General features: G+C 37.4%; 1 protein-coding gene across 2 annotated transcripts in view; it reads left to right on the top strand.

The window, feature by feature from the left end:
• The window catches only part of GMDS (GDP-mannose 4,6-dehydratase), a 423,438-nt gene that overhangs the window by 149,223 nt on the left and 255,891 nt on the right, over nt 1–18,324 (top strand). For both annotated transcript variants that reach the window (XM_065831967.2, XM_065831968.2), the window contains exons 5-6: nt 15,054–15,246; nt 16,118–16,222. In XM_065831967.2, the coding sequence (XP_065688039.1) occupies nt 15,054–15,246; nt 16,118–16,222 (298 nt within the window). The remainder of the gene's footprint in view (nt 1–15,053; nt 15,247–16,117; nt 16,223–18,324) is intronic.

The following is an 18,324-nucleotide window of genomic DNA, read 5'->3' on the forward strand; positions in this document are numbered from 1 at the left end:
TTACTGTATGCAGGTAGTATTATCAAACAGCGTTGGAGGTCTAAGGATAACACAGTTTATCTGAATTTTCTGAGTAACACCCTTTGCAGAATGAGGTTTAATAGCATTTTGTTTGTTTCATTTATTAATCCTGTGACTATATTAACTGAAAGCTACTGACAAGTTTGATTTATGTACATATTTGGCCTTTTTTGACTTTCATATTTAATGGCTTTTCTCTATCTGTGTTTTTGTTTGTCTATCATACTGATCTGAGATGTGATGTTTTTTTGCTCATGCTCTTAATTAGGAAAAAATAAGAACTCTTAACAGTTTGAACTTAAGCTATTCCCTATTGTAAACTATCAGTCTTCTGTTTTTCATAATCAGAAATATACCTCTTTCCCTTTCCTTTTCCTCCCACTCAACAAAGAGCAAAATAGACAGTACTCAAGGGTGTGGTATCATAAGATAATTGCAGCCCTGAGGGATCTGAGACACTTGGGTGCATTTCATACCTTATAGCTGTCCAAGGATGAGATTTTCACACGAAGGCTCCACCCCACCATATTTTATTTCTTATTACATAAATCAGTCTGTGTGCTTAGGGATAATTTATCATTTCCCTAATATTCACCAGGGTACAAGCAGTACTATTCTAATTCCATTCAACCTCCTTATTTCTCCCTCCCTCTGCTGTTCAAATGATAATAATAATAATAAAAAAGTTGGCAAGATGCTAAAATTATATAATGGCAGTTCTGTATTTAATGCAGAAATCGTACGTTATCCTAAAAACCCTTCACCCTTGAGTACTCTTTGTACTTCTGAGAACATGATATATGGCTGAATAGTGCACTTAACAACCATGACTTCATTTAAATCTTCCAGTTTCTGACAAAGGGATTACTGCCTAGAATCTAACTGGTATTAAAAATACATATTTTCAGATGCAACGGCAGTTAACATCAGCTTAAATTTTTGTGTGGAGAGAGCACTCCTGCAACATGAGAGGTGTGAAAATCTACAGAAATGGAAACATTTGCTGAGGTTTTGCTTTCATGCCAAAACTTTTTTATTTTTCACAAATTATAGAATTCTTCATCAACATTGACTACTTACATTTCTCAACCTTCCCAGCACAGGTACTTCAGAATATACTAGTGATGCAGAATCAAAAATTCACAAATGTTTCCAAACTCCCATATGACACTTCAGCAATTTCCTCTACTTCTCTGGCTAACAGGCAGCACCAGAATGCTTCTCCCCATGTTTTTGTGGTTCCTTGACAGAATTTCATGTATTCCAGGTGATGATGCTCAGAGCCCCAAAGCAGCTTGGGGTCAGCACTCTGGAAATTAACTAAAAGTCCTACTGCAGCCACAAGACATAGCGTTCTTAGCTTATGTCAGTGTTGTGTGCAATCACATATCTTAACTTGCGGTGTTTTTTCACCCAGCCGTACTTCACAGCTATTCAACACATCTCCCTCATGGACAATCACTGCTCATAATGACCTGTGCAGCAGGACTCTCTCAGTGGTGTGTAGAAGTTCTAAAGATTACCCTTTTTCATACTCACATTTGCAGGCAAGTTAGTATTGTGACCTCTTCTTCGGCTTAATACAATGTGATAAAACTTGTGGGCAGAACTTGATTTTTTTTTTTCTTTTTTGGTGCCTGATGGACAAGCTCTGGAAACACAATTTCCTTAGTTTCAGTCAAATTCTTGTGAATACAGCTTGTTTGGAAGGACATGGAAACTGAGTATGCTGCGTTACAGAAGTTTGCAGACGTGTAAAGAAAATGTGTTTGGAAGGAAAGACAGTTTGAAAAAATCCTGAGATAGACTTACATGCCTTCTTCAATCTGTGAGATAAATGCACCCTGTTGGCATGTGCTTATGATCCTGCCATTTCTTGACTGAGATATCTGTGAGTCATTCAGAAAAGAAAAAGCGTGATTGAAAAGTGCTAATTGAAGTAAAATATTTGCATACAATAGAGACTTGGCGTTTGCCTGAGCTATATATCTTTTAAAAATAACATGCAGCCATACACAGTTTTACAGACTTCACCTTATTTGTGAAATTTGATGTTCCCACTGATTGTGTCCAATGATTTGTTCAATGCGTTTTGGCAACTTGGTCTTGTCTTCCAAGTTGCTTTTCCAACGTGGCTTATCCTGAGGCTGCAAAATTCACTTTGAAAGCTGATGGAGCTTTTTATATACCAGTCAAGTCTTACTCAAATCTGTTCAGAGGTGGGGTTTACTGGCACACTGAATGCCACACTCTGGTATAGACGAAGAGGAGCACTGTCTTGTAGGTGTCAATATGGTCTCTTGTCCCTTCTAGCACTGCAAGAGACAAGAATTTCAATGCTGTGTTAGGCTACAGTCAGCTGGCCGGAACTAATATAGTATTTCTTCATGGGGGCAACAGAGGAAACTCCCAGACTTGTTGGTTTTGTGTGACTGTTTGACTACCATGTCCCTATTTCCTGAATGGTTTATCTTAATTTTCAAGTGAAAAGCAGCTATTATACCTAGCCCTTTTCTCTGTGTCCAAACACAAGAGATAGGGGAAAAACAAGGATGAGGTTAGTGTTGTGGGTTACAGTAGGCAAATCAATTGTAATGTTCTGCTTTGATTTATGATCACCATGCCTCATGAGTGCCAAACATGCCTTTTAAAATTAATGCCTATGCATTGTTTTCTAAGAACTGTAGTCAAGAGGCTTTAGTAGTTAATAATAAATACAAGAATAAAGACAAAGGGGGTGCCAGGAGAAAATCTAGCAGGCTGATTTATTTCCTCTGCTAGTTCAGAAAGGGAAAATATAATAAAATAGCTTAACCAGTGGGTCTCATCCCTTTAAACTCTCTGCCCCTTGGCCTTTTCCCCCTTAGCCCCACATACCTGTCAAGACACATGTTTTTTTCTAATTCATCCCACAGGTTTCTTTCTAGCTAGCCACCCACATGTCTCTGAGGCAGTTGAGTTGATTAAGTAGGACATTTTATGTGGGGGATCACCTTGGAATTCAGAGTACCCACTGTCACAGAAAACAGCAGTGTTCTCTCTGAAAGGATGCAACTGGAGAAGACGTAAGGTTCATGCTTTCTGAAGTATTATAACCACATTAAAATCTGAGTGCTAGCAATGGTGAAAATCGTGCATTCCACTCCTGCAGCTTCCTACACAGGATGAAGAATTATGACAGTCCACTTCGAGGTATACGATTCTTGCTGTCCCCAACTTGCCTGAAATAGAATGTTAAAATTAGGTGTTACTACCGTGAGTTTACTGAAAGCTTTTTGTCGGTTTATTACATCATTCCCAACAAAGCCATCATCAGCTACCATATTTGTGAGTGCTATTAATACTCTGATTTTAAAATTAATCATATGTAGTGTTTGTACATGCACTACAGGTAAGGGTATTAGTGTTCGTCTACTAGGGTTCACCTACTTTGGCATTTCAAGGTGGGGTGGGGTTTTTTTGGTGTGTTGGTTGTAATTTTAATAAATATAAAGGATTCAGTGGTTTTCTTTCAGGGCAAGTACAAACCTCAGCCTATTTTATTTAAAGAATCTTATTAGATGTCAGCTGTTCTCAAGAACAAGTAAAAGGGAAAGAATGCTGCTAGTTTTGTGGAGGAAAAAGAAAAAAAAAACCAAAACAGAGATTTATTTTGGAATTGTCGTTGTTATAAGATTTTGGAGTGAAATTTCACAGAAGATGACCTTATGCAGTGTAAGAAAAGAAAATTATTTGTGCTGTTTGAAAAAACTGAAAAAGACCCCAAACCTGGTGACTTATTTCTTAATGTGCTATTGAATGTTTATTCATTTTCTCAGTCATTCCTGCTAGAGTACTGGAGCAGGAACTGGGAAGGTGGTGACTGTGGGAGTCTTTTGTCAGTACACACACATCCACTCGAACTTGCCCCATGCAATTAGCCATCCCAATTTAATTCTTAACGCACACACAGTAAAAATGAACAAAGGCCTCAGAAATTAATTATGTAGTCTGAGGTATGCTGTAAACATTCTAGCTAAAGAGAAACTGATGTAGATTGTGGTTGCTTTATGACAAACCCGAAAATAGAATTAGGTCTGTGGAGGTGTAACATTGTACTAATCACTTTTAGTACCTGTGGCGAATGAGGGGAGAATTTGGACTTACAAAGAAGAGTGAGCGGACCAGGAGTAGTTCTGAAGGGATGGCATTTGCTTAAAAGATGGCAGCTTTTATAGTACTTTCCTCTAAGGAAAGTACTTTCCTCTTTGTGAAGAAAGTGACTTTAGTATTTTAAGAATAAACTGAGTGCATGAATGGGGCCAGATGTTTGCCTGCTGAGGTAGAATACTTTCATCTCCTTTGCTACACTGGTGCAAGTGTTGGACTCGGAGCTCTGCACCTCCCTGGGTACTTCAGGGCAGAGGCTGTTCCCTAGACAGTTGTGCCCAAGACAATAAGTCATGATTTTTTCTTTGTGTGTGCATACACATGCTTATTTATTTCCTTAAATCTTCATGTTCTCATTTGTCTCTCTGAAGTTCTATCTGATGTGAAATCTCAGCCACAACTGAAGCACCACACTTTAACAAGCTGCAATGTGTGGTCAGAGCTGAGATGCCTGTCCACTCTAAGGCTGTGATGAGTGAAGTGCTTTGATTTTAGAGTAGCTGACAGCAAAAGAGAGCTAAGATAAATTGCTTTATCTTGCATTTACTGTGGTTTAAGAGTGCTGCCAGATAGAGTTACCTCAGCTCCACAGAGAAATATTAACCTGCTTTCTTGCAGTGACTTGGCTGTGTCTGTACCTTTAGTTTTCAAATTGAGTGGCCGAGTCAGGCATATTTATGGGCAGTCTGTCTAATTGAGTTTATGGTCTCATTAATAAGTGATACATTCACTTTATTTTTTTTTTTTTTCCTTGTAATATCCCTGTGAAGTTTAGAAACTCTTTCAGCCACCAGTTAGCTGCGAGGAAGGGCATAGCAATTAATTCTTGTTGTTGGGAGGAGGGGAAATCGCTTTTAATTTTAGACTATGAAAAATTAGAGATTTCCATACAGTGAGAGGTAAAAGCTTTTGTTAAACACTAAAGAAAATGTTTGTTTGTTTGTTTGTTTGTTTTATGAAGCATGTGTGATATCTCTACAGATGCTTCATTCAGAGTGTGCCCAGCTTGGTTTCAATGACTTACAGGACTTCCTCAGCAGTCACCGTTTTTTCTCATCTATTTATCATGATAGCTGTGCTACATCAGTTACTGTGTTAATATAGCACAGAAAGCCAAACCCAAAATAATGGAAATATAACTTGGAGAACTGGTCATACAATTATCAGTAGCTAATGTGCAGGGAGGGGAAGGTAAAGTAACAAAACAAATATTTTTCATTAAAAAATTTACAATTTAATAGTAAGTTTTAAATTTCTACTTTAATTTGAAAAATTTGAGAAATTATTTTACAGATGTTCTGCATTTGTTCAGTGCATCTTATTTCCAGCCTAAATTCCCTTATAAGGAAAAAAGATCCGTATTCAAATCTGCCAGAAATCCTTATATGAAGTATTACTGAAAGTTTATTTCCTCACAGAGGGAGGAGCATTTTTGGTACTTCAGAGGTACCAGAGAAACAGGTGTTTGAACTGCTTCTAAGCTTTCTAAAACAATGTCATTTGGCATGAGGAATTGCAGTCTGGAATGTAATCTTAAGTGATAAATAATAAATGATGAAAATATATGATTTTGCTCTGATTGAAAAAGTAAGACTTCTGGCAGGGCACATAAACCTAGGGAGTTTTTACCTTGTGCATCAGTAGGAGTTACAAGAGTCAGACAAGGTAGTAATTTGCAAAGCACTGGAGTAATTCTAGCTTCTAGGCAACATAAGAGTTGTATCAACATTTGGGAGGGTCCGTTGTGCTAAGTCGTGTTTTGCAGTCTTGTTGGATAGGAAGAAAAAGAGAGTAGATACTATTTGTTGTCAGTAAAGCTGTGCAACAGTAGATTATTGCTTTAATTCAATATATGTCTTGTCATCCATTGAAAGTCTATCAAAATCATGAGGTGTTGAAAATATGGGGGTTTTGTCAGTTTTGTTTATTTTTTCTTTCTTTTTGCTTGTGATGAGATTTTTATCACTTCTGTGCAAATCATCTTTCTACATGTTCTGAAAGAATCAAGGAAGCAAGGGTGAAACTTTTTAAAAAGGCATTGGAAGTAAAAAAAAAATATATACATATATAGTAACATAGTTGTCACGTTAGAATTTTAAATAACCTCTATGTGTTAAATTAATTTCTTCCGATGCAAAAGTGAATAAAAATGCTGCTATTTTTTCCAAAGTGACTGCATTCCCTGCATGCATTTTATTCATAGCTCTCTATTCCCCTGGTGCACATAAAGCAAAATGAATTGGCTATCTTTTTACATCTCCTTTTGAATGTTCTCTACTGACTCTGCAAGTTGCCCCTTTTTGTCTTTCTACTAAATAGCTTTTAAAGCTTCTGGCACAGCTGGACTTCAGTGTGTAAGAGACTTTTAAGGTATTATGGTGTCACTAGCCACTGAAGCTACAAAATTTGAAACATCGTAGCCCATCCTGACTTTGCTGCCTGCGCCTTGGGCTTAAAAAGTTGGGTAAAGATGTATATTGTTGAAACTATCCCTCAACAAAATTGCACTGAAAAGGAATAAAGAATTAGTGCTCCTTTCCTAAAAGCTTCTTTTCTAATCTCTGTAATTTGAAACTAAAGACTTTGAACAGTGGGATGGAGATTGTTCTGCAAGATAAATCCCTTGCATCATATAACCCTGACAACTCCCTAGTTCCATCAAATTAATAACAAATGGATGAGAAGATAAGCAAAACTAATGGTGAGGTTACATTTTTGTGACAAAGGTTTATGGCCATACTGAGTCTCACGTTCTGTGATATCCCTTCGGCTTTTCCTCCTCCACTTTGGTATTTTTTTTTACTCTCAGATCTGAGCATTCCTCTATCTCAAGCTCTTTTGTGGAGGAGATATGATGAATAACAAGTTAGCCTATGTGCCTCCAAAAAGTTGCCGTGAACAACTCTCTACTCCCCCAGTAAAAAACACTGATTTTCTATGCGATCAGGCCTCATTCTTGCACACTATACATCCACTTTCTGCTCATTGGATGGTGCTATGTGTCCAAATACAGAAACACACTGCTGTAATCCCATCTCCCTGTCTTTTTAAAATTGTGCAATAATTTAGTTTGGGAGTAATCTCTGAATGTCATCTGGACCAACTCTTTCCATAAAACAGAGCCAACTTACAGCAGGCGACTCAGGGCTATGTCTGGTTGAGTTTTGACTATCTCCAAGGGTGGAGATGGCACAGCGTCTCTGCACAACCTGTTTCATTTTTAGACTACCCATGTTGTGAACCTTTTTTCCTAATATAAAAGTGTGGTTTTACACATTTCAACTTGTGTCCATTGCCTTTTGACCTGTCTCTGGGCAAATCTCTTTTAAGCAATTGTGTTAAAGAATAAACAATTTATAAAACATCTTTATTCAGAGATCTATTCCAAAACAGACCTTTCAACCGATAGTCAGTAACCAAGACAATTATATGGGATGTAGGAGACTTTGTTTTATTCAAATGGACTCAAAGGGAATGGATATTACAATTTAAGGATTGTGGTATCAAAATTTAAAAAAATAATGGTGGTTCTTCTATACCTTGTAACTGGTCAAGCATCTACCAGTGGGCTGCTCTGACGGCAAAGGTGAACGTGATGACCTTGTGAGCTGGATTTATAACTGCAGTTTGCCAGGGAATTCTGAGGAGCTGCATGTTAAAGAAACTGAATAATGAATCCAGCTATCAATCCCTACTAGTCTGATAAATATAAAACGTTAACTACTGAGCGAGTATTTCTCCATGCTTATTTTCTACTTCGTGTTGAATTTTATCTTTCTCTTTTTTCCCCAGCAAAAATCAAGTGCTACTAGTAGTTTTTACTTATAAAATGGAAAAAAAGAAACCTGTTTGAATAATGCCAAGCTATTTCTCTTTAAATATTAGTTCAGAGAGTTTGCATTGAGAATTTGAAATTAATTAAGAGGAGAGTTACAAGGAAAACTTACTCAAGCCAAACCATCAAAAGCTACCATAAGGATATACATTGTGGAATATGTTAGGAGCTGCTTGCCCCTAATCCTTGAGTATTCCAGCTACTCAAAGAGAGCTGCTGCCACTAAGAAAGACTCTGCTGCAGAGTAGTTCAGCTTCAAGATGGCTGGGGACTTCAGGCAGTCTAGCAGCACTCCTGTTGCATCTCAACTACTTCCATGGGCAGCCTGTTCAATGTCTGACAACCCTTTCTGTGAAGAAGTTTTTTCAAAACATCCAATCTAAATCTCTCCTGATGCAAATTGAGGCTATCTCCTCTCATCCAATAATTTGCTACTTGAGAGAAGAGACCAAAATCCTCCACACTACAACGTCTTTTCAGATAGCTGTAGAGAACAAGGTCTCCCTTCAGCCTCCTTTTCTCCAGGCTAAGCAGCCCAGGTTCCCTCAACCTCTCCTCATAACACTTGTGCTCTAGACCCTTCGCCAGATTTGCTGCATGTTTTTGCTCTTCTTGTTATCCTGAGTATTTTTTTTTTCAAACTTGTAATTATACATTTTTTGTGAGACTTCTGCTTCATCCCACCCATTTTTTTCCCACACGCTTTTCCCAGAGTTTCATATACTTGAAGAAATTAACAATGGGGAGCCATGAATAAAGCCAACTCTGCTTCAGCTCTCATTTGTGCTCATTTTGAGGGTGCAAAGGCATGTGTATGTGTTTGAGGCAGTGAGCAATCTTACATTCAAGCTCTTCTTTTTTCTGTGTAATGAAAAGCACTTTGGAGTTACTTGTATAAGACTGAACTGGTCCCTGAAGCAGAGTCTGTTGTGGTTAATGGCAGGTCATAGAACATGGATATCATGAAGGATCGTTTAAAGTCGCTAAACAGCCAATAGCTTATTTTTGCACTTTGGTTTGGATCTTCTTGCTCAATGGTGAAGGTGAAATACTGGTCCACTGATGTCAAAACCAAATTTCTAACCCCTTCAAGAAGTCTCTCTGGTCACTCAGCCTGCAGTCCAGAGTGTGATAGAGCTGAAGTGGAATTCAAGCACTGGGACCTCTCCATAAGCACTGGCAGAGAAACGGGTCTTTTATCAGCTGCACTACTTATTCCTTTGCATCACAACTAACTTGAAAATCCAAGTTATACAAGCTCTCTTGCTACAGCAGTATTATGAATGTCTTGGGTTAACATGAATTGTAGGAAAAAGTGTTGACTTCTGCTTCCACTTACAAAACCTTTTCTTGCTAACTCTCTACTTGTAATTATGTTGTCAAATTACTCTAATTTTATACAGGTTACTTTATTTTTTCTGTATTATTGAGAGAACAGGAAGATAAATAGAAAAGAAGATAAATCTACAAAAAGCATGTTCCTTTTTTTCCAAAATTCCAGTTGTTATTTTTTCACTCAATTTCTGTTCAGCTAAAAATCTGAATAGGGCTTTAGGATATCAAGAGTGTTGCTTAATAATAAACAGTTCAGAGGTATTGCATTGATTATTTTTCTATACAACAAAAAAAAATTTAGTTGTTTGGGGGATTTTGGTATTTTTCAGCTACTTCTTTTATTGGGTGAGAGGGCAATGAGTTAATCGTTTGTTGCAAGTTAAGGAATTGAGGGGAAAAGGAATCATCTTATTATCCTAGAAGGTTACCTGACTTTTTTGTAGATATTTAGGTTCTTATCTGTCCCCTTGATAACTCGCCACACCTCTAAATTCCTTGTATTTGCTAAAATCTCTAGGATTTTTCCCCCAGTGTGTTAGGACTTTATAGGAATGCTTGGCCCATAGTCTGTATTAGATTTAGCAACTGGAATGTTATGCTTTAAATGCCTGTTCCTAGGGGTTGAGTAGTTTGTTTACTGAGATAAGTGATCCCAGTGGTTTTTATTGGCAGATGAAGGCACATTGAATATTCAAAGCAAACAGAATTGATTTTAAAGAATACAAAAAGCAACCGCTGTGAAACTTGTGAGGTGTGAAACATTTCTGAGCAGATTTTCCACTTGATTTTATTCTTACGTGTAAACCTTTCTCAATACGTAGAGACCTGATACATATCTTGTACTCTGATAAATCTAAAGAATCTATTGTAGCTTTTTTCAGTAGAGCAAAGATGCTTATTTAGATATTATAGTTAGGTTAGCCACCTTTGCTTTTACAGAGAAAGAATAACAATTTTCTTTTATATTATCCTATTTCCTCCTGGGGCTTCACGTAAGCTTCACTCGTATAACATCAACCTTCCAGAAATCCCATCTTCTGAAACTGAGAAGGCTGTAAGAAGGAGATGAAATTTCAAATCATTATTTATATTCCTCCAGTAGAGCGTTGAAGCATATTCTGCCAGCACGTTATTTTTGATTGAAACGTAATAGTTAATGTGATTGCAGTCCATCTATTGGATTGTTCTAAATTATGAAACAGAGAAGTATCTCACAAAGCCAAACCTATGTGTGTGCTAAATTGATATGTATTTCCAGAATATCACCACTGTTGACAATGCATTGGTCAGAAACAAGTACTTTTAAGTCAGTAAGCTTGTATATAGTACTCACAGACATGATAGGAATGTGTTCTTGTGGAGGGTAAGACCCATATGTTTTCATTTAGATAGTTTTCAGTAAGCTTTTAAATCTTGTTAAAGACCTTGCTAAGCTTGGTTTTGAATGATCAGTTAGGAAACATCATATTTAAAACATTGCTTTGTTAAATTCAAATCTCTTGTAGAGATTGAATCTGGCAACTATAAAGAAAGAAAGAAATAGGGAGGTAAGAGTTCAAATTCAAAAAGTAGAAATCACTTCACAAAACTTGTTGTCGTTCTTGGAACCACGTGAAAGAATAGACATAACATATTTCAGTATTTTCATGTTGTAACATTCCTGGAATTGTAGGACACAACTAGTAAAATCATGCTTTTGTCAAGAAAGTTTTATCATCTTTTGGGTAAACCTTGCTGTGGAAATATATACTTGCCCAAGAATATATTTGCAATATACTATATTGGGGATGAATCCAGCCATAAATATTTTCAGCATATAAAAGTCCCATGGACCTAAGGATTCGTTTTTAATATTCTTTAAGGCAATTCTGCAAGGTCTTCAGGGATGAAAACCTGGAACTTAAGTACATTTAACCAAGGATTCATGTGTCTCCATGTTATTCTGTCCACTGCTAACAATACACTACTGTCATTACTTATTGAATTGAATAAATAGACACATGTTAAACATGTGCATTCACAGTATCTCCAGAGATCAACTATGTCAACTCCAAAAGCATGCTGTCCCCATTGTACATGGGAAGGGAGTGCCAGGGCGCTCAGAATAACATATTCCAAGTACACAATGTCTGCTTTGTTGGTATGTCGTGCTTTCCCTTTGTCACAAAGTCTGTCCAAAAGAGTAAAGAAGTATTGGGTCCATGCCTTCAATACGCTTTGAGAAAACTTTCAGGTTTAAAGTTTCTACCAGGCAAAGAAGCTTCTTTTCCCTACTCCAGTCATTACAAAAACTCCTGGTGTTGTCTTCAAAAAAAGTTGTTAGTTGTGTATCTTGCTTTATGCAGTTGACAGTAACTGATAGTTTGGAATTTTTGAGGTTAGAACAGAGCATCTATCTTAGGTAACTAAGTTAAAAAACTGATGTATATAGTTTCTACAAAGCACAATCAAGGCCATCACCTCTAAGCTTTCTGTTCTTACCACTGTCTTTATTGGTGTACAGGGATATGAGCTTCCTAATTCACTCATTTAAGATAGTTGTCCTAAATTAGGCTGTTTGAAAGCTCTCATATGTTGATATTACCTAAGCTCTTTTTTTCCACTGGGTAAATGTTTAATCATTCAGAAAGTGTGGCGTGTTTTCAGCCTTCCTACACCTGCCTTTATGATCATTTCCATGAAATTTTTACCCACTCAAGTAGTCCCACTGGGACTAGCATTTATTGAATCTGATTTGATAGTTGGTTTTTATAACTCAGATCCTGGTCTCTTTTGTGTTCTGCAGGCATGTCAGTTCTCTCCTGCACATCCCACTTAATGATGTCTGTGCATTTTTTTTTTTTTTTGTTTCAGTCTTCGTGCCAATCTTGCACAAAATCCCATGTATAAGGAGAGGGAAATAATGTGGTAAGGGATAACTCGGCAGCTTTTCCTACTCTGTCCTGCTTCATTTGTAACTACTTAATCAATCCAGTATTTTATTAAACTCCTTTATGTTGTTAACTTTGAAGTAGAATCAAATTAAAATCCAGTGTGCTTTTATCTGTATTTGACATGTTACTGTCCCTACACTGGACAGATTGTCTTAACAGTCCTGTGTTTTTGGTGTTGAAGGTTTTAGTGGATAAAATAATTTTTTTGTTTTTGTGAAGGCCATGCTAGTCTAACATACACTCAAAAATGAAGTGAATTTAACGGTCTGAGTCCTGTCCCTGGTGAGCAATAGTCCGCATTACAAAACCACCAAACAGGCGCAAAGCTGGCAGTTTCTGCTCAGGGACACTCGGACCCAGCCAGCATGGAGGCAGAATTACCTCACACCCCAGGGAGTGATTTTTCTAGGTGAAGATTGAGGTCATTTGTAAGGCAATAGGGAAAAGCATAACTTGTGAAACTGGTCATCACATCAGCAAAGGAGAGCAAACACCAGCACTGCTGCCACAGGCTTATTGCTCACTCTCCTTAAGAGGTTTCATAATATGGGATCACTGATTTGAGACCACCTCAGTTACATGTGCCATTTGCCCTTGTAGTAGAACATGTAAGCAAAGATTTGCAATTTGGGCTGATGTTTTTAACAAGTTATATGTTAGAAAAAATACTTTAATACAGGTAAATTCCTTGTTCTGCTACAATTAGTAAGTGTTTTCCCTTTATTTAGAGAGCTAGGATGTTACTGTGAATATGTGAAGATGGTAGCCATATGGCAATTCTACTAATTTATGTCCATTAGTGCATTATTGACTGTATCACCTATTCATTAAGATGGTTTCCCAAGAGTTACTCTGACAGAAAAGCTGAGAGACCTTAAGTGGCTGTCATCTTTGTGTCAAATGGATTAAAACAAAAAAAAATGCTCAGCACTTCTCGGTAGATCAGTGCTCAATTTCAGCTGGGTCATACCAGGTTAACAAGCCAAAGTATCTGGTTTCTTTTTTTTTTTTTTCATTTTGGTTAAAAAAAACCCTAAAAAGTGAAGTTTGTTTTTGTTCATACCATTAGCTATTTCAGATCAAAACTATGTGAGAACATTTTTCTTTTGGAGCACAGTAACACAATTTAGATTATTTCATACCTGTTTTGAATTAACCACAAGTGCAAATTCAAATTAATCTAATTATTTTTATTTCATCTGCTGTGTAAATAAGCCTTAAACCTCTAGTGATTACTGCATAGGGAAGGTGGCTTAACAGGAGAAATGAATACAGGGCTATCTGTCTGAATCTGCAGAGAGCCTGAAAAAACACCTGGTGACAGGTTTCCCACTGATTTTGCTGTGACAACTCAGCTTATCCAGCTATGGTCATTTACTCTCCAATCTGTTACTAGTCACCCTGTCACTGAATATTAATGAAGGGGGGTTCATAGATTTGTACTATCTGACTTCCGTAGCATCTCACTCACCTCAAGCCTAGATTGTATAGAAAGACTGTAACATTGCCATCACTCTAGTGCTTGTTCCTGAAAGTCAATCGTCAGTCAGAGGGAACACTGGTAGAGTAATTCTTCCTTGCCTCGGGGTGATGAAGGAAGATGCTCTAAAGATCCATTCTAATTTCCTTTTTGAGGATGTTGACAGGATATTTTTTTTAAAAAAAACTGGCATACAGAAACAAAACCCTGGGTTGAAGAAAGCACAGAGAAGAATGGAAGACAGCAAGCAAGATTGTCTCTGTGATGGGGATTGGTGGGAGAAAGTTCTTCATACTCCAGGACCTCTGTTGATACATCTAAACAACCAGTCCATATCCATCAAGCAAGCAGAGTGAACTCTTTTCTGGGCACTTCATTTCCTCCTAACAGATTGGGGTGGTCACAACACATCTCTTACCTCCAGTTTACTTTTCACAGTTTTTATTTTTCTTCTGCAACTGCAAGGAATAGAATTAATTTATTTTTTTTTATACACTCTGAAAGCTTATACTCAAGCATGTCTTGTGGCCTATGCCACAATCAAGTTCATCATAAAGATAACTGAGAACTACTGGACCAGGGAGAGAAAAAGGAGTCTTGGCCCATCAGCACCAATGACTTTATCTTCATACTTTGACAGATATGTCAGTTGTAGACATGTCAGATGGCTGGTTTATTTTAGATACCTCCACCCTTTGGTCTCCCACTTCATCATCTTCCTAACCTCTGTGCAGAAGCCACATCTCTGATGCACCTTAGTCAGGTGGGGTTGGGAGTCTCATTTGAGAGCAGGTCATTCTAATCTTCTCTCTGCTTCGATGTATGTTTAAATGCAAAACTTTGGACTGTGTTTAAAGTCTGTGAGTTTTTTTAAGAAATTTTAATGTACTCATGCTGTCCTTCTAACCTATTTTTTAAAATATATTTTGGATAACTTTAACCAAATTCAAGTGTGTTAAAGATATTAAGCCGAAGAGATTATTGTGAAAACTGGCAACTGTGGAGATGAGAGAGACCCTGATACTGCTCCTGCTGTGGGGAGGCGTACCCCTTACTTCACATGGGAAAATAATCCTGAGAGATCAGTGAACAACCAGTCTTTTGGTTCTGCTATTTATGGAACAACTTCTTTATTCTTAGAAATCTCTGGAGGGTACTTTTGTAAACTAAGCATCTATGCTGTGTGGAAGTGTCTAGCTAGTCTGTGACAAGTGATGTATTACTTTGGTTGTACATGATTGCGGCATTTTCTGATTGTCCTAGTAAAACTGATGTTGTTTTATTACTTTCTCTCCCCAAGATTTCTTTTGACCTAGCAGAATATACTGCTGATGTTGATGGGGTTGGCACTTTACGCCTCCTAGATGCTATTAAGACCTGTGGCCTTATCAACTCTGTGAAGTTCTACCAAGCCTCCACCAGTGAACTTTTTGGAAAAGTGCAAGAAATCCCACAAAAGGAGACCACCCCTTTTTACCCAAGATCGCCTTATGGTGAGAATTGCTGATGTGTGTGCATAGTGTCTGTTCTCCATGATCATGTCTCAGGGCTGAAGTCATTTGGGTGTGAGATTAGAATGACGATAGAGCTAAAGTGACTAGACATGTCGAGAGACATACCTTTATGAATTACTATATAAAAAAGTATTTGCTGCCATTGCCCCAGGGGTTGGAAATTAGCATCTCACTGCTCAAGATGGTGCTCATTCAGCTCAAAGGTAAAGAGCTCTTGTAGAGAGAGGAGAGGAATGGTGGCTCTTCCTTCACAAAGGGATGTGAGATACCACTGAAGTGATAAGGTTTCATATTTTTTCTTGCCTAAATGAAAAAGTCCCAAGAGCTCACTTCTTCCTTCATGAACTCACATGAAATTTGAAACACTTATTAAAGCAATGTGCATGGAGGACTTTGGTGATAAAGTTTCAAATCAATTTGAGTGCTAAGGCACTAGATTTTCACTTATATTCCTCCAAAGTGTTTTTTTGTTTTTTGTTTTTTGGGTTTTTTTATTAGCAAAGGTCACTACAGTGGCATATTTCACACACTCTGACTGTGTTAATTATATTGTAAAAGAAAAAGTGTTATGCTTGAGTACCCATAAGATAACAAGTGGGAAGGTGTCCTAATATTTCCTGGTCAGTTAGGAGGCTGCAGAGAAAAGGAGAATTTTACCATTCAGCTGCTTTTTATTGAGCTGGTTATTTTTTCCATATGAAATGTGACACATATAAGGGTATGAATAAAATGCACTCCACTGTTGAAATGTGGACTTCACCTTGTGTACGTGAGACATGTTTATGTGTGTCTGTCTGAGCTATGTATGAGCAGAGGAGATATACATAATGCTTTAAAATTGTTTTTGTAGGAGCAGCAAAACTGTATGCCTACTGGATTGTGGTGAACTTCAGAGAGGCCTACAATCTCTTTGCAGTGAACGGCATCCTCTTCAATCACGAAAGCCCCAGGAGAGGTTAGGAAATCCATGTGAAACTTCCCAAATTTGTGTACACGTGACCAAAAAAATGAAACAATGCATCCACAGGTTCATTTAAACTTGCCAAAATTGTGTAGGGAGAATGTAATGACTTGTAGCCTGCTCACGGCATTTATTGCAGCCTTTCTGGCAGCCTCAGAGTCCTCAAAACAGCGGCTTTCCCTTTCAAGCATCATGTTCCATTTTGTAGCCACCTGATGCTAAAGGGAGGCTTGTGTATCTGATTTTGTGTACCAGTTCTCACAAGAGACTGCAATAACATCGCAACATACCTTAGTTTTCTTTCCCTCTTGACAATAAGTAAGTTAAGGCTAACATGGTAAAAAAAACCAAACAACAACAAACCAACCAACCAACCAACCAAAAAAACAACACAGAACCAAAAAAGGCAGATTCTCTAAACATTTAGTTGGGCAACTGCATAGCAGATGCAATTTCAGGTGTGACTTTTATGCAAGATTTCTATTTGCGTATAATGTCACATTAAGAGGCAGAAATAATAGACTGTCTAAATTCATGAGACTAATGAGTGGTATAGCCTGGTATATTTTGAAAAATTTGTAGATTATGGCACATACCTTCTGACAAGATGGCTTTTAACGTATGGCTTTAAAATACCTCTCCATGTAATCCTTAATATCAGTGCAGCTTAAATTCCACTTAATCATCCCTTTTCCTCTTCCAGTACTTTTTGAAGAATTAGTACTGGTATTTAATTCGAGTAAGAGTCCATGGTTGACTAAAAGTAGTCTCTTATACAATCACACTTTTCCTCTGCCCTTAAATTACTGTCACTGTAAAAAACACTCTAAAATTAAACTTTAAATTAACACAGAAAACTGGATTCTTAGTGCAGAAGCCTTTTACTGTGATCTGTTTCTAAATGAAAAAGAAATTCCAGTTTTACAGGGATGCAGTTGTATAAATTATAGCCTGACAAAAAAAAAATAGTAATTTTAATCATACTTACAAATATAAAATAGGCCATAATTGCAACTCAGCTTAAAAAAAAATAAAAAGGAGGAAAAGAGGAGTCAGTGTTAATGGGATTTAAATATTGATTTTAGTCTTCAGGAGTCACAGCTGAAAACCCTCATAGTGCAGTGGGCAGGCAGCATTTACAGTAATTGATGCATCAAATACTTGGTGGAAAAAGTCGGTGCATTGCTTCACTGAAGCAGATGGCAGTGCAAGTTCAAAATTAAAATAAATCAGATTCAGTAGATTTTTTTTTTTTTTGGAAGACCTAGTACTTCGCTTTCTTTTAAACAGTTCACCATGATATACTCTTGTTGTATTGATGTCCAAATTGCTTTCAGTTATCGTTATGCAATTAAAACATTCTGACCAACATAAAGAATGGGGGAAATATTCAATGACAAATATTAGCTTGACATGATTTGTAGTAACACTAAGGAGCAACAAGATTAGATGAAAATTATAGGAAAACATTTACCATTTGTGCTGCTTCTCAATAGGCTTGTGCTCTTTTGAAGGGGCAAAACTTCAGTGTTTGTTGCTGTTTTGATCCCTCTGGCATTTATTCCACCATGGACACTGCTGCAATGGAGCTTCCAGTCTGAAGTCTCTTCAACACACTCAGTGTTCCTGTAGATAACCCAAACCTGTGCTTTGAAAGTCTCAGGCTGTACTTTTGGTTGTGTGTATGTGCTGGGTGCAGTTTAACCTCCTTATGCTATGAACAGGAATCTAGTCTTAGAAGTGGTTTTGGTTGTCTCCATTCACCTTAGTGAGACTACATGCTGTGAGAGCAACTGTAACTTCAGCCCAGTGCATAGTTCTTTTATGGGAGAAAGTGTGACAATTTATATGACAAGACAATGGAAGAAAAGTAGTTTTGAGGTTGTTTCTTAATAGTAATTCATTACTTTCCTAGTATTTCTGAAGAGTGCAAAAGTGCTTTGGGAGGAAAAGAGGAATTCTATTTCCTATGCAGAGATGATAACATACATGGAAGTTTTAAAATGCATTATGGTTTGATTCAGAGATTGTGAATACCTGAATGAACTAGTACATATTTTATTCCTTTGCATACTGAGCCCTCAGTATAGGAAAGA

The sequence above is a fragment of the Patagioenas fasciata genome, chromosome 2 (assembly GCF_037038585.1).
Source record: "Patagioenas fasciata isolate bPatFas1 chromosome 2, bPatFas1.hap1, whole genome shotgun sequence".
In the NCBI taxonomy this organism is placed as follows: Eukaryota; Metazoa; Chordata; class Aves; order Columbiformes; family Columbidae; genus Patagioenas; species Patagioenas fasciata.